The 15,176-nt window shown below is 47.2% G+C and overlaps 1 protein-coding gene across 1 annotated transcript in view; it reads right to left on the bottom strand.

Moving 5' to 3' along the window:
- Positions 1-703: 703 nt before the first annotated feature.
- The window catches only part of rassf9 (Ras association domain family member 9), a gene marked incomplete at its 3' end in the record, with an annotated part of 29,687 nt that continues 15,214 nt past the window's right edge, over positions 704-15,176 (bottom strand). Inside the window, exon 2 of the mRNA XM_080762297.1 lies at positions 704-2,369. Within this exon, the coding sequence (XP_080618423.1) occupies positions 704-2,369 (1,666 nt within the window). The remainder of the gene's footprint in view (positions 2,370-15,176) is intronic.

Below are 15,176 nucleotides of genomic sequence, written 5' to 3' on the forward strand. Positions count from 1 at the left end.
ACTGGTTCAGTTCAGCGTCCTCAGATATCAGTGTTAGTGCATACAGTATATAGTAGTGTAAAGCTCTGATCCATAGCTCTAATGCTCTGGTCCATAGCTCTAATGCTCTGGTCCATAGCTCTAATGCTCTGCTCCATAGCTCTAATGCTCTGGTCCATAGCTCTAATGCTCTGGTCCATAGCTCTAATGCTCTGGTCCATAGCTCTAATGCTCTGGTCCATAGCTCTAATGCTCTGCTCCATAGCTCTAATGCTCTGGTCCATAGCTCTAATGCTCTGGTCCATAGCTCTAATGCTCTGGTCCATACTGTAGCTCTAATGCTCTGGTCCATAGCTCTAATGCTCTGTTCCATAGCTCTAATGCTCTGTTCCATAGCTCTAATGCTCTGGTCCATAGCTCATAGTCAGAGTGCGTCCACTAAGGAAAGTAGGCTTTCTAATGACACAACTCTCCTTTGTTTTGGGGGAGTACCAAAAACGTTATTTTTATTTACGCTAAAGACGAGAGGTTGGTCTGGCATTCATGCGAGCGGCGGACCATTAGAGCTATGGACCAGAGCATTAGAGCTATGGACCAGAGCATTAGAGCTATGGACCAGAGCATTAGAGCTATGGACCAGAGCATTAGAGCTATGGACCAGAGCTAGGGGGGGGGGGGTAGAGGAAGAGGAGGGGAGCGGCGTTCATAAAGCGGTGGTCGTTTTTCACACGTCGGTGTCCAGCGGGGGAGGGGTGGCGAAGGGGAAGTCTCCACAGGGCGACAGCGAGTCCTGGCTGTGGGTGGAGGAGATGCCGGTGTCTGAGTCCGTGTCGTCTGTGGCGTCCGCCGCGGCGGGGGAGGGGGAGGGGGAGGAGCCGAGGGAGGGGGAGGGGCCGAGGCTGAGGCCGCCGTGCTTGAGTTTCACCGTCTGGGACGACAACAACCCGCCGCTCTGACGGACCATCTGGACCAGCGCCGGGCCTTTGTTGTTGTTGGGCGCTGCCTTCTTCTCCACGGTGGCGCCGCCACCACCGATGCCGCCGCCGTCGTCGTCCCGCTGCTGCTGCTGCTGCTGCTGGCCGTGCGTTAGCGTTAGCGCGCGGAGCTGCCCCGCCAGCCGCCAGCACTCCTGGTCGCGGGAGGCCAGCGCCGCCTCGTACACCGCCAGCTCCTCGTCCAGCGCGGTCGTCTGCGCGCCGAGGGAGACGCCGGCCGACAGGCCGCGCCTCAGCTCCGCCCGCAGCCGCTCCAGTTCGGCCGCCGCGGCGGTGGCGTAGAGCGGCGTATCGTCGGCGTACGCGCCGCCGACACACTCCTCCTCCTGGCCGTCCTCGGCCGCGCGGCGGGCGGCCCGACGGAGCTCGGCGTCGATGTCCAGAGACAGCTCCATGATGAGCTCCCGGTGTCGGAGAACCTCCTCCTCCAGCTGCTCCACGCCTCCGCCGTCACTGCCGCCGTACTCCGAGTCCTCGCCGCCTCCGGGACCCTCCAGGATTGGCTGCAGCAGAGAGGAGGAGCCACGCCCTTGTGTAGTCTCCGCCTCCGCCTCGAAGCGCTCGATGTCTCCGTCCAGCTCCCTCATCCTCTGGATCTGAGCCCGGATGGAGTGGTCCTGGGTCAGGATGAGCTGCACCATGCGGTCGACGTCCTCCGTGGTGCCCCCCCCTGCCCCCCCGGCCCCCGGGGGGGACGAGGGGGACGAGGAGGAGGACGAGGTGGAGGTGGAGGAGGTGGTGGTCGTCGTCTTGTGGAGTTTCTCCAGCTTGCGGAAGGCTTTCTTCACCATGCGCTTCTGGCGCTCCACGGGAAGAGACTGGGAGAACTGCTGTTGTTGTTGTTGTTGTTGTTGTTCCCAGCGCAGCTTCGGCCTGGTGGTAGTCCCCGCCGGACCCCTGGTGGTCCCGTTGGAACCGGAACCTTTACTCCTCCCTGCGGCGGCGTGTGGGCCTCCGTGGGGCTGAGCCAGGACGAAGTCGCCGGTCTTGACCAGGAGGAACTGGATGAAGGGTTTCTGGTCCCCCCAGGCGTTCCAGAGCCTGAGGATGCGCGTGAGCGGAGGCAGGGCCCTCTCGAAGCCCCTCCAGCGCTCCAGGAGGCAGAAGTCCTCGGGGTCTCCGTGAAGGAGGAGGAGCGTCCTCTTTCCCTCCGGGGGCGCGGCGGCGGCGGCGGTGGAGGAGGAGGAGGTGGTGGCGGCGCGCTGGTCGTCCAGGAGCGTCCTCCTGGCCTCCGGGGCGGCGCTAGAGGAGGCGGCGGCTCTGTGGTCGTCCAGCAGCGCCTGGACCATGTCGGCACACGTGGTGTGTTTGGTGACGCCGCAGACCACCTTCTCCTCCTCGCACACGCTCACCTGGATCTCCTTCCCTGACGCCGCGGGCTCTGCATCTCTGGCCCTGAGAGAGAGAGAGAGAGAGAGAGAGAGAGAGAGAGAGAGAGAGAGAGATTTAAGCGATATTACACGAGAGGGTGTTGTTTGACGTGATTATTGCCACGACAGTGATGTGGTCAGGAACGAGATGAAGTCGAGTTCCGCAAGCATCCACTGAAGTCATGCTTGCTTAACAGTTACCCTTAAAACTAAGAAAATCGCTGAAAAAATATATATTTTTAATGACAGATGTAGTCACTACGACCACAAATGTCCAAAGAAACTAGCTCTGGGAGAACAGAGCGGCTGAATTATTTGTTTTGATTATAGGCGGTGAACGGTGGCTGGTTTGATCAACGGCTAGAAACCGTTTCAACCAATCGGATTGCTTCCTCTTAACGACCTGTTATTTGAATGATGTTTCGGACACAATAATAAACACTTTACTGAGGGGTTTGCGGTTCATGTGCAACAGGTGCAACCACTCCGAGGAACAGCAATGTCCGTCCTAACCTATGTGACGGTGACTATGTTTAGAGTACCAGTAGGGGCAAAGGTGGCGCTGTTGTGCCAGAAACAGAGAGAGAGAGAGAGAGATAGTGCTGCACTGTTGCCTGCTAATTACACAGAGAGAGAGAGAGAGAGAGAGAGAGAGAGATAGTGTTGCCTGCTAATTACACAGAGAGAGAGAGAGAGAGAGAGAGAGAGAGAGAGAGAGAGAGAGAGAGAGAGAGAGAGAGAGAGAGAGAGAGAGAGGCAGGGGGAGAGGGGAGTTGCACCACTCGGTTCACACGGGTGTGATTCTTTTAAGATATTTTAGTATTTCATAGTTCATGTCACAGACACTGGTCTCACTTCCTTCCTTCCTGGACTACATGTTGTCTCAGTAAGACCCCCCCCCCCCCTCTCCACAAGGAGGGGCAGTGCACCAGAGCATCATGGTCTTTGTAGGAATCCATCAGTCAAGTCAAACACACATAATTGTCTCAGCAAGAAGCACAACCCACACACACACACACAACCTACACACACACACACACACACACGCACGCGCGCGCGCGCGCACACTCATTCCAACTTGGATGGACAGCGGCGCGGTTACATACAGTTTAATTCTGCGCGACCAGGAACACACACACACACACACACACACACGCGCACGCACGCACGCACACACACACACACGCACACACACACACACGCACACACGTGCACACACGCACGCCTGGAAGTACACAGATCTGCAGGATGTCTCTCTATCTCTCTATCTCTCTCTCTCTCTCTCTATCTCTCTCTCTCTCTATCTCTCTCTCTCTCTATCTCTCTCTCTCTCTCTCTCTCTCTCTCTCTCTCTCTCTCTCTCTCTCTCTCTCTCTCTCTCTCTCTCTCTCTCTCTCTCTCGGCACGCCACACACAGGAATAGCCACGCAGGCTACACACACACGGGGGCACCGTGGCATGTAGCGAGACAGGACGTTATAATCTTGAGTTTCATTAAATAACTCTGTCTTTCTCCGCACGCGCGCACAACATTGTTCAAGTGAAATGTGTGAAACGGCAATATTGGGCTAATATAGGCTATACCAATACAGGACGTTATAATCTTGAGTTTCATTAAATAAAGGTCATTACACACTGGCGAATTGGCGACGCGATATATTCGTGCGAATAATTCGCATTTAAAAAAACAAACAATTGAAGTCCATGCAAGCTTCCACATCAGTGGCGAATGTGTGGGAAAATGCGACCGCTTTCGCTCTTTATTTGTTCGCTCTGGTGTCGTATTTTGCAGAGATTCGCAGGCGAACTGCAACATGCAATATTTCGCATTTTCAGATGGCTTATTCGCATCGCGTCGCTAATTCGCCAGTGTGTAATGAGTGACCTTAACTCTTACAGAAACTATAGCGAAATACGCACATCACTCCGTGGAGGTGCTGGGTTCAAAAAGTAACATAATGAAAAGAGAAGGGAACACTCGGTGGCGCGCTATGAGCTTGTAGATCTGCTATTTTTCAATAGCTAAAGCATAACATGATGCTAACACCAAAATGGGTTCCCGTTCAGAATGGGTTAAATAACTCTGTCTTGGCCCAGGCGGTGGCGTATAACCGTCTGGGCACCCGACTGGTAATCCAGTCGCAGCGTGCCCGCGGGTTCGACTCCCGAGCCCGACACGGCCTTTACTGCATGTCTCCCCCCCCCCGCCATCTCTCTCTCCCGTTTCCTGTCAGCCTACTGTCTGTCCCTTCAAAAAACCAATAAAAGGCGTAAGCCGCAAAAATATAAAAATAAAAATAATAATAACTCTGTCTTTCTCCGCAGCCGCGCACACAACATTATTCAAGTGAAATGCGTAACGCCAATATTGGGCTAATATATTCTACCAATATGTGGGTATAGCCTACAGGGATTTATACCCACGGAATGAATATATATCTAATCATCTATACCAGGGCTGCCCACACTTTTTTTTTAACTTCAGAGCTACTTTCAAAACAACAACATAATACCCACCAAATAAAACTATCATCCCATTGCTGAAAATAGTTACAACATGTAATTGAGGAGCCTTTCATATAGGCTATACATATAAGACAAACGCACATGGAATGGGAAATAGAGGGGAAATTGAAATGGTAGGGTTTTATTTTTTTTGGTATTTGACTTTGCTACTGATGATTGTAAGCAAGAACAAGTATTGCATTGTGTGTTTGAGCTGACAGGCCCTTTTTGATGTCTCTGTAATAATTATATTATATATATATATATATATATATATATATATATATATATATATATATATATATATTATAATATTTATGTATTATTATTATTATTACAGTATTAGTTTGGTTTCTTATGAAAGCAGAGAGTCTTCTGTTTCATACGGTATTATAGTATGTACATGTCGCTATAGGCCTTATTTTGAGAATAATATAGTTGTTCAGGTCCATGCCTTCTCTAAAGTTCTCTCTGGTGGGCGCAAGCTGCATTCAATAGCCAATTACTGACAAACTGTACACGGGATCAACGTGTATATTGTTTCCCTCCTAAAAGTAGACATTCAGGGCTTTCATTCAGTGTATGGTGAAGGACTTGGCCTTAAGTTGGTCAGAAACGTTCACATTATGATGAAAAACCACGGTCGAGATGTTGAAACATCCAGGTAAAAAAAAGAAAATGACATGACGGCATTTATCCTGTTATAATTATACAGTACATACTATAGGCTTTAGGGCGATCTGTTACCGCACCATGCGTGCATTCCTAAAGGTCAAGCTCTCAGCATAGCCGGTTGAACAATGAGCTCTCCTCCTGTTTGAGACGGAATGTACACAACGTAAACGTCAGCGAGCAGAGCCTCTGATGGGCCTCCATTACGTAGGTCACCCAGCAGAGACGCACATCCACCCGTTGTCCTGATTCTATTAACCCATTTAGACCTGAGAACAGATTCTATACAAAAAGTCATCGGAATCATGAAGGTTTTTCTGTCAGTTGGTGCTCAAACTATTCCATGTCAAGGAGACCCAGAATTATATTGTATTTTTTGGCCACGGACCCCCCATCTGAAAACGTGTTGATTCAGGGACACACAAGAGGCAAAGATTTGAGGGAAATACATTCACTCTGGCCTGGGCCGTGGCTCAGTGGTCCATGAGGCACCTTGGCTGGTAGTCCGAGTCTGGCAGTGTGCCGCGGGTTCGACTCTCTCTGCCTTTACTGCATGTCTTCCCCCCCCCATCTCTCTCCCCATCTCTCTCCCCATCTCCCCATCTCCTGTCAGCCTACTGTCGGACCTCATCTCCTGTCAGCCTACTGTCTGTCCCTCCATAAAAAAGCCACAAAAAATACATTTTAAAACATTCGCTCTGAAAGAATACATAATATTCAAAGGTTTGCGCGCACACACGCATGCAGACAGACAGACAGACAGACACTAACTTGAAATTAGGAAACGTTAAGGGTTTTTAAACAGAATAAAGACATATTTTATATTCTGTCAATGCAGTGTTACTTTTTGTTGACTACAATATATATAGGCTATACAAATGGATACAAATGTCATCAATTCTAAATGTATTGTTTTAATGATGCTTATACACTTTGTTTTTTTCTTCACAGAACTTTAAGCAACAACAAGATTCAAGAACTGCCAAATGGATCCTTCATTGGATTGTCTACTTTGGAACGACTGTGAGTATTAACTATTTAGAGGGGTTTTTTTCCCGTCCTGAATGGGTTAAATGACTATACTCCTCGTCTCGCTTTTACGACGTGCTTCTGATCTGTCTTTAATCCCCCAGACTCTCGTTATCCGTCCGTCTGGGGCCCTCTGGAACGCGTCCGAAAGATTGACCGCTAACGACGTCCATAATTCTACACAGACCTAATGGACCCCCTCGGTCACACTAATGCCCTTAGAGAGAGCCTTAATTAATGTCCAGGTCGTTACACGGAAACGTGAGGAAGTCGTTCGTTCGTTCGTTCGTCGGCGAGCGGAGGAACTAACTTTTCCAGACATTTCAAAATCTGATTTTAACCCATTCTGAACGGGAACCCGTTTTGGTGTTAGAATCATGTCGTGCTTTTTAGCTATTGAAAAATAGCAGATCTACAAGCTCATAGCGCGCCACCGAGTGGCGCGCTACGAGCTTGTAGAGCGACTGACATAGAAGACATTTTTAAAATCTCATCTCAGGTCAGAATGGAAAACTGTCAGGATGTAGAAGACCTTTTTAGAATCTGATCTCAGGTCAGAATGAAAAACTGTCAGGATGTAGAAGACATTTTTAGAATCTGATCTCAGGTCAGAATGGGTTAAGGATCCTGCAGCGAGATAGTGTCTCTCCACGTCATTGTTTAATATGTAAACGCAGGATTTGTTGCTTATCCCATTCAGGACGGGAACCCGTATTAAAGCATTATATATTATGCTTTAGCTATTGAAAAATAGCAGATCTACAAGCTCGTAGAGCGGCACTCGCTTGTAGGTCTGCTTTTTTAGAAAATTTGTGAAAATGTATAACGCAAATCTTTGAATAATATATATTCTTTCAGAGTGAGCGTTTTTAACTCAAATCTTTGCTTCTGGGAGGTCGGTCCCTGGAACAACATATTTTGAGATGGGGGGGTCGGCGGCCAATTACATAATTATATTATTTTTTTTAGTCCTTGACACGAAATAGTTTGAGAACCACTGACAGAAATGTTCATATTTAGAAGACGTTTTGTAGAATCGGCCTCAGGTCCAAATGGGTTACACGTGGATGATTACATTTGGTCAGATGTACTGTACTGTACTGTACTGTACTGTACTGTACTGTACTGTACTGTACTGTAAGCCGCTGCCCAGTTTCCGACTCAATGAGTTTACTCAGAGGTGAAGCAACAACATCCACCGCCACGGACTCGACTTCACGTGTTCGTTCCTTGACCTTAGATACGTCCGTTGACCTTCTCCTGACCTTAGATACGTCCGTTGACCTTCTCCTGACCTTAGATACATCCGTTGACCTTCTCCTGACCTTAGATACGTCCGTTGACCTTCTCCTGACCTTAGATATGTACGTTGACCTTCTCCTGACCTTAGATACGTCCGTTGACCTTCTCCTGACCTTAGATACGTCCGTTGACCTTCTCCTGACCTTAGATACATCCGTTGACCTTCTCCTGACCTTAGATATGTGCGTTGACCGGAGTCTGATCAAAAGATTATAATGTTAACCGAGTCCACACACACCCACAACACCAGAGGAACAAACCATGTGCAACCCAGATTCGGGACACAAACAACGGACTAGATTATTTTCGCTCCTATATATGCCACCAAAACGTGGAACGCCCTACCAACAGTCACTAAGACATGCAAATCCCTTGACTCCTTCAAAACCGCTCTCAAAGGGCACCTATATACGGACGGCTGCAATTCGAAACTGGCCCCCGTAAAATCTGAATCCCCCCCCCAACCCTTTTTTCCCCCTCACTGTATATGTTTCTTTTCCCTTTTTACCTCCTTTATGATGAATTCCTGTTCTGTTCTTTGGCTATGTATAGAAGTGTCTATTTGTACATGAATTATTTAACAAGGTGGACCGGACCCTCTTGTAATGTATACACAAGTAGTATAATTAATGCTTAATTGCGTCGTCCACTCACAGTTGCCAGTCCTTTTATTGAGCTGTACTGTAATTCTGCAAACTGTTACTACACACTCAGTATGTCAAAGTTGAATCCTTTGACATAATCATGATTGAGTGAGAATTCATTGAAAATCCTTCACTCTCATTGACTCTCAGAATGCCTCCAGGGTACAGTATGACTTAATGACTTTTCCCCCCTCACTGTATAATGTTTCTTTTCCCTTTTTGATTCCTTTATGATGAATTCCTGTTCTGTTCTTTGGCTACATAGAAGTGTCTGTTTGTACGTCTCTAAATGTTTAGATGAATTGAACGAGGTGGACCCTGTTGTAAACAAGTGTAAGGCTTAATTGGGTCGTCCACTCACAGTTAACAGTCTTTGTATTGAGTTGTGCTTGATTTAATAATGTATTAATAGTTTTGCAGAATTACAGTACATTTCAATCAATCAATCAATTATGGTACATTTCAATCAATCAATCAATGACAGTCTAGGGAGGCTACAGTACAATCAATTGAAATTGAATTGAATTGAATTATAGCATTGTGTTTTAGGCATAATAATTATTATCCCATATAATGTACTGTATAACTTCTTAATGTCCTGTTCAGACACGCCTTCATTCCGTGCTTAATGAAGTCATGTCTACAAAAAATAATCACACCCGTGTGAAGTGAGGGGCGCTCTTACCTTTGCTCTCTTTTAAACGGGAATGTAACAATTTGTGTAAGAGACGAAAATCGCCACTAATGGCTATAAATCAAATCACAAGATATCGAGGGTTAAAATGAAACGGGGTCTAAATTTCAATCATCGTTGGAACAGTGAGAATGTGTCCCCTGTTCCATGACATCACAATGACATCACAATGACATCATATTAGCGTATAAGGCCTGTGTCATCATCTACACACAGATAACCTTGGCTGACATTAGTCTCCAGCTAAACCACGTTGTTTGCGAGAGAATCAGTGGTTGGTTTCTGCGACTATAAAAACTAAGACGGAAAACATGCTAAGCGACAAACGAGACCCGACCAAGCTGCTGGACAGGAAGTCACGCCTCGGCAAGGGCCGAGGTCTGCCGAAGAAAGGCGGGGCGGGGGGGAAAGGCGTGTGGGGCCGATCGGGGGAAGTGTACGGGCCTTACTACGGGCCTCAAGAAGCGCTGGATGTGAGAGACCCAAACTACGACGAGGCTCAGGAGAGCAGTGTGAACGAGGAGGCAGTGGTTCAGGAGAGCTGTGTGTGTGAGGCAGTGGTTCAGGAGAGCTGTGTGTGCGAGGCAGTGGTTCAGGAGAGCTGTGTGAGCGAGGCAGTGGTTCAGGAGAGCTGTGTGAGCGAGGCAGTGGTTCAGGAGAGCTGTGTGAGCGAGGCAGTGGTTCAGGAGAGCTGTGTGAGCGAGGCAGTGGTTCAGGAGAGCTGTGTGAGCGAGGCAGTGGTTCAGGAGAGCTGTGTGTGCGAGGCAGTGGTTCAGGAGAGTTGTGTGAACGAGGCAGTGGTTCAGGAGAGCTGTGTGAACGAGGAGGCAGTGGTTCAGGAGAGCTGTGTGAACGAGGCAGTGGTTCAGGAGAGCTGTGTGAGCGAGGCAGTGGTTCAGGAGAGCTGTGTGAGCGAGGCAGTGGTTCAGGAGAGCTGTGTGTGTGAGGCAGTGGTTCAGGAGAGCAGTGTGAACGAGGCAGTGGTTCAGGAGAGCTGTGTGAGCGAGGCAGTGGTTCAGGAGAGCTGTGTGAACGAGGCAGTGGTTCAGGAGAGCTGTGTGTACGAGGCAGTGGTTCAGGAGAGCTGTGTGCGAGGCCGAGGCAGTGGTTCCCACGCTGGATGAAAGAGACTTTGAGAAAACAGTTACTCATAGAAGTACAGGAGTACTCTGAGACACACCTTAACCCATTTAGACCTGAGGACGATTCTACAGAATGCCTTCTCAATCCTGACAGTTTTCTTTAAAAACCTCATGTTTCTAATCTACAGTATGTGTCAGTGGTTCTCACAGGGTTAAAACCTCATGTTTCTACAGTATGTGTCAGTGGTTCTCACAGGTTCAAAACCTCATGTTTCTACAGTATGTGTCAGTGGTTCTCACAGGTTCAAAACCTCATGTTTCTACAGTATGTGTCAGTGGTTCTCACAGGGTTAAAACCCTCATGTTTCTACAGTATGTGTCAGAGGTTCTCAAACTATTTCATGTCAAGGACCCCAAAAATTATATGTAATTGGCCGCCGACCCCCTGCAGGGACCCCCCTGCACCCAGAGGCAAAGATTTGAGTTAAAAACGTTGGCTCTGAAAGAATATATACTCAAAAGATTTGCGCCACATTTTCACGATTTTTCAAAAATAGCAGAAATACAAGCACAATCTGCTATTTTTCAATAGGGGCTGCCACACTGAACGAACGCTCTGTCCCCCATAAGGTTCACTTGACTGCCTATGGGGACAGAGAGGAGCTGGTCCAAGTTTGTGGACCACAGGTTCTGTGTCACAGCAGGTTTCTGGAGCAGGCCTGAGAGGTTCTATGTGTCACAGCAGGGTTCTGGAGCCGGCCTGAGAGGTTCTGTGTCACAGGAGGGTTCTGGAGCAGGCCTGTGAGAGGTTCTGTGTCACAGCAGGGTTCTGGAGCAGGCCTGAGAGGTTCTGTGTCACAGGAGGGTTCTGGAGCAGGCCTGAGAGGTTCTGTGTGGAGCTACAGGGCATTTTGACGATTGATTTGGAAGAAGGAGGAGTTTATAATTGATCCGGAACTTGACAGGAAGCCCGTTGCAGTTGTTTGAGGGTTGGGGGGGGGTGATGTGCTGCCAGGTGTTTTTGTCGTTGTCACCGGCTTGCACTGTTATGCACTTTATGGAGGTCAATACAATGCCTGAAATAAATGTGCTTGTGGACCTGTCTACTTCCTGGAGCCTTCCGACCATCGGCTATATCATCGTCACATTCGTCCACTACCTTTTCCCACTGGCGAAAACTAAATGGACACTAAGCTACGGTGACTAAAACTATAAGACTAAATATACTGACGATTTTGTCAACAAATACTAACATGTTAGGAAGGGACTATAGTGATCCAGTATTTAAGTCGTTTTACACTTGGTTGCATGATGAAAATAGCCGATCTACAAGCTCACAAGAACACGTCGCATGTCAGCTTGTAGATATCGGCTATTCTCAGCAAGTGTAAAAACAGTCATTATACGACGTCATCAAGGCCCGCCAAAATACACGTTAGTGAATACTTTTCAGAATGACCCGTATTGCTTCCAAGATCATCGGAACTCGCTGCACCCCAGTGCACGTTCTGATATGAACAATAACTCGCTGCACCCAGTGCACGTTCTGATATGAACAATAAGACTCGCTGCAACCCAGTGCACGTTCTGATATGAACAATAAGACTCGCTGCACCCAGTGCACGTTCTGATATGAACAATAAGACTCGCTGCAACCCAGTGCACGTTCTGATATGAACAATAACTCGCTGCACCCAGTGCACGTTCTGATATGAACAATAAGACTCGCTGCAACCCAGTGCACGTTCTGATATGAACAATAACTCGCTGCAACCCAGTGCACGTTCTGATATGAACAATAAGGTCATTACACACAGCGAGCTCATGTTTCTGTATTGTCTTTGTGTTAAATGTGCCCCAGACTGTGATGTTTTTTACTTGGGTGTTTGAACAGACTGTGAAGACAAATATCCTTCGGTACAATAAAGATTATATTATTATAAAGATTGTTATTTATTAAGTATCCCCGGCATGCGAGCACAAAGTTACAGGTCACAAGTATTAACCATTAGTCAAGCATAACAATAACCAACTCTGCACTAAAACGACCCCAGTGTGCTGATTTCACAGTCTGATAGCAGCACTGTGTTTGGGTTTCCACAAGGCATGAAAATGCACGCCCCACGCACGTCGTACGCACGCAGTGGAGCATTGTCGTACACTCCTAGTGATAGGGAGAGGCGAAAGGAACGTGACACTAAAAACAACAATACCAGAAGTCTTGGTTAATGGTTACGGAGAGCCTTGGAGACGAGGCTGAGGCAGAGCAAACACCTGAGCTACAATAATTATGTGGACAGAAAACTAAACACCCCCAACACGCCCCCCCTGCATTCACAGACCGTGACAAAGTGGTGTGACTTTGACCTGACGGTCCGACCGGCCGTTTGGCTAGACCAGTTCTTCTGGGAAACCACACGTGTTTTCACTCACACTGCATGCCGCCGTAATTAAAGTAGATTTACTAATATGACATATTTTTTTGATAGAAAAAAAAAATGAAATGCCCAAAATCGCAATGCCAGTTTGAAAGTGGTTAATCCACTTTGCAGTGCATGGATTGTGGAAGATAACAGGATTATGAACATTACACTAACCTTAAAGCCCAACACACACCCAATATGAATAAATTGTTGTAGGCTTAATCATCAATAAACAACGCATCGCATCTGCAGGCATGCATCTGCGTGTCTACAGTACAGAGGTCGGGGCTAGCCGGTTACCCCCTGACATCCCTAACGCTAACATCTGTGAGTTTGACTAAGGACTAAGGAAAGGAAAGGTACTATGTTTACCCAGGGTAACTGGACTAAGGAAAGGAAAGGTACTATGTTTACCCAGGGTAACTGGACTAAGGAAAGGAAAGGTACTATGTTTACCCAGGGTAACTGGACTAAGGAAAGGAAAGGTACTATGTTTACCCAGGGTAACTGGACTAAGGAAAGGAAAGGTACCATGTTTACCCAGGGTAACTGGACTAAGCTCAAGAACTTGTTTACAGCCAGGCCCTGCTCATAGAACATTTCATGGTAGGGGGTTCAATGCATTGCTCAAAGGGCACTTCAGCGGTGGTAATTTTAACGTGCCGGTCCGGGAATACGAACTATAGCAACCTTCCAATATCAAGACCGCTCCGCAAACCGTTCGGCTACACTGATGAAGACAGCATGTTAGCATAACGATGAAGACAGCATGTTAGCATAACGATGAAGACAGCATGTTAGCATAACGATGAAGATATTCTTCATTCTTGGAGTTCTCCGGATAGCGTTCTCTGAGCAGTGTGATCATTACCTCGCTGTAACATGTGACAGGTGTTGTGTGCTCCTCGTGACTGTCAATTATATCTCCTGTGCCTCTAGCAGTGAGCATTGGTACAGTATTAAAGAAGACAGCATGCCTACAGTATGTGTGGTCTTGGCATGGCAACATTCCATTCTGAGCTGAACTATACACTCTCCACACTCTTTGGTTGATTATCCCACTTTGGGCGGGGAACCCCTTTTGGTGTTTCAAGCAGATCTACAAGCTCATAGCGTGCCACTTTATGAACTTGTAGGTCGGCTATTTTTTAAAAATCGTCAAAAATGCGGCACAAATCTTTGAATAGGTATATATTATTTGTATTTGACGTCAGGCCTAAATGGGTTATATACGAGGTATAGCGTGTAAGGATCGGGCATTCTTGGAATGAGCAACACAGCTAAACGTTGTGGGTAACTTAACGGCCCCCAGAATGACAACATGGATGGTATTCACCCTGCTTTGAGTTGCTTATAGTCAGTCATGGATTGGATGATTGCCGTCTCACACAGTAATAAGGAAAGAAAACAACACCTATTGGCCATTTTTTTTACACACAGAAAAAAGCGCTTCGACAAAAACACTTGAAACGCCAAACTCCACTTGAGCTGGATCCTGAAAATGTGTTTTTTAACGAGTGCACAATTCCACACCTGTATGTATTGTTTCTGTATTTACAGTGAAGGGGAAGCTTCACCATCCTGACAATATCCTAAACCCTAACTAACCCCCTAACCATCCTGACACTAACCTAAACCCTAACTAACCCCCTAACCATCCTGACACTAACCTAAACCCTAACTAACCCCCTAACCATCCTGACACTAACCTAAACCCTATCTAACCCCCTAACCATCCTGACACTAACCTAAACCCTAACTAACCCCCTAACCATCCTGACACTAACCTAAACCCTAACTAACCCCCTAACCATCCTGACACTAACCTAAACCCTAACTAACCCCCTAACCATCCTGACAATATCCTAAACCCTAACTAACCCCCTAACCATCCTGACACTAACCTAAACCCTAACTAACCCCCTAACCATCCTGACACTAACCTAAACCCTATCTAACCCCCTAAGCATCCTGACAATATCCTAAACCCTAACTAACCCCCTAACCATCCTGACACTAACCTAAACCCTAACTAACCCCCTAAGCATCCTAAACCTTAACTAAACCTCCTAACCTCACGGGAAGCCACAGGTGATTCTTAACCCGCCCCACCGGTGAGTCTTAACCAGCCACGCAGGTCTGACTTGAGACAGAGATATAGATACATTCCTTTTCACACCAGGGCATTTGTTTTCATTCACCCGCGACATATAATAAAGAAAATGTGAGTGTCAAAAGTCAAACGTGAATATTATGCAACGATAAAGTGGCACAATTATTATTATTTTTTTTTAAGATTAGATTTTTGGCTTTTCTGCATGTATTGATAGTATCAAGTGAAGACAGACAGGAGAGAGAGAGAGAGAGAGAGAGAGACACAGCAACTTAGCTGACAGGGATGCTTCATCTGCACTTGGCCTGCCTGCACTTTTCTATCTCCCTCCACATAAAATCTCTTCAACGGAAATAGCAGATCTGCAA

The sequence above is a fragment of the Protomyctophum bolini genome, assembly GCF_963924005.1.
Source record: "Protomyctophum bolini genome assembly, chromosome: 4".
Lineage (NCBI taxonomy): Eukaryota > Metazoa > Chordata > Actinopteri > Myctophiformes > Myctophidae > Protomyctophum > Protomyctophum bolini.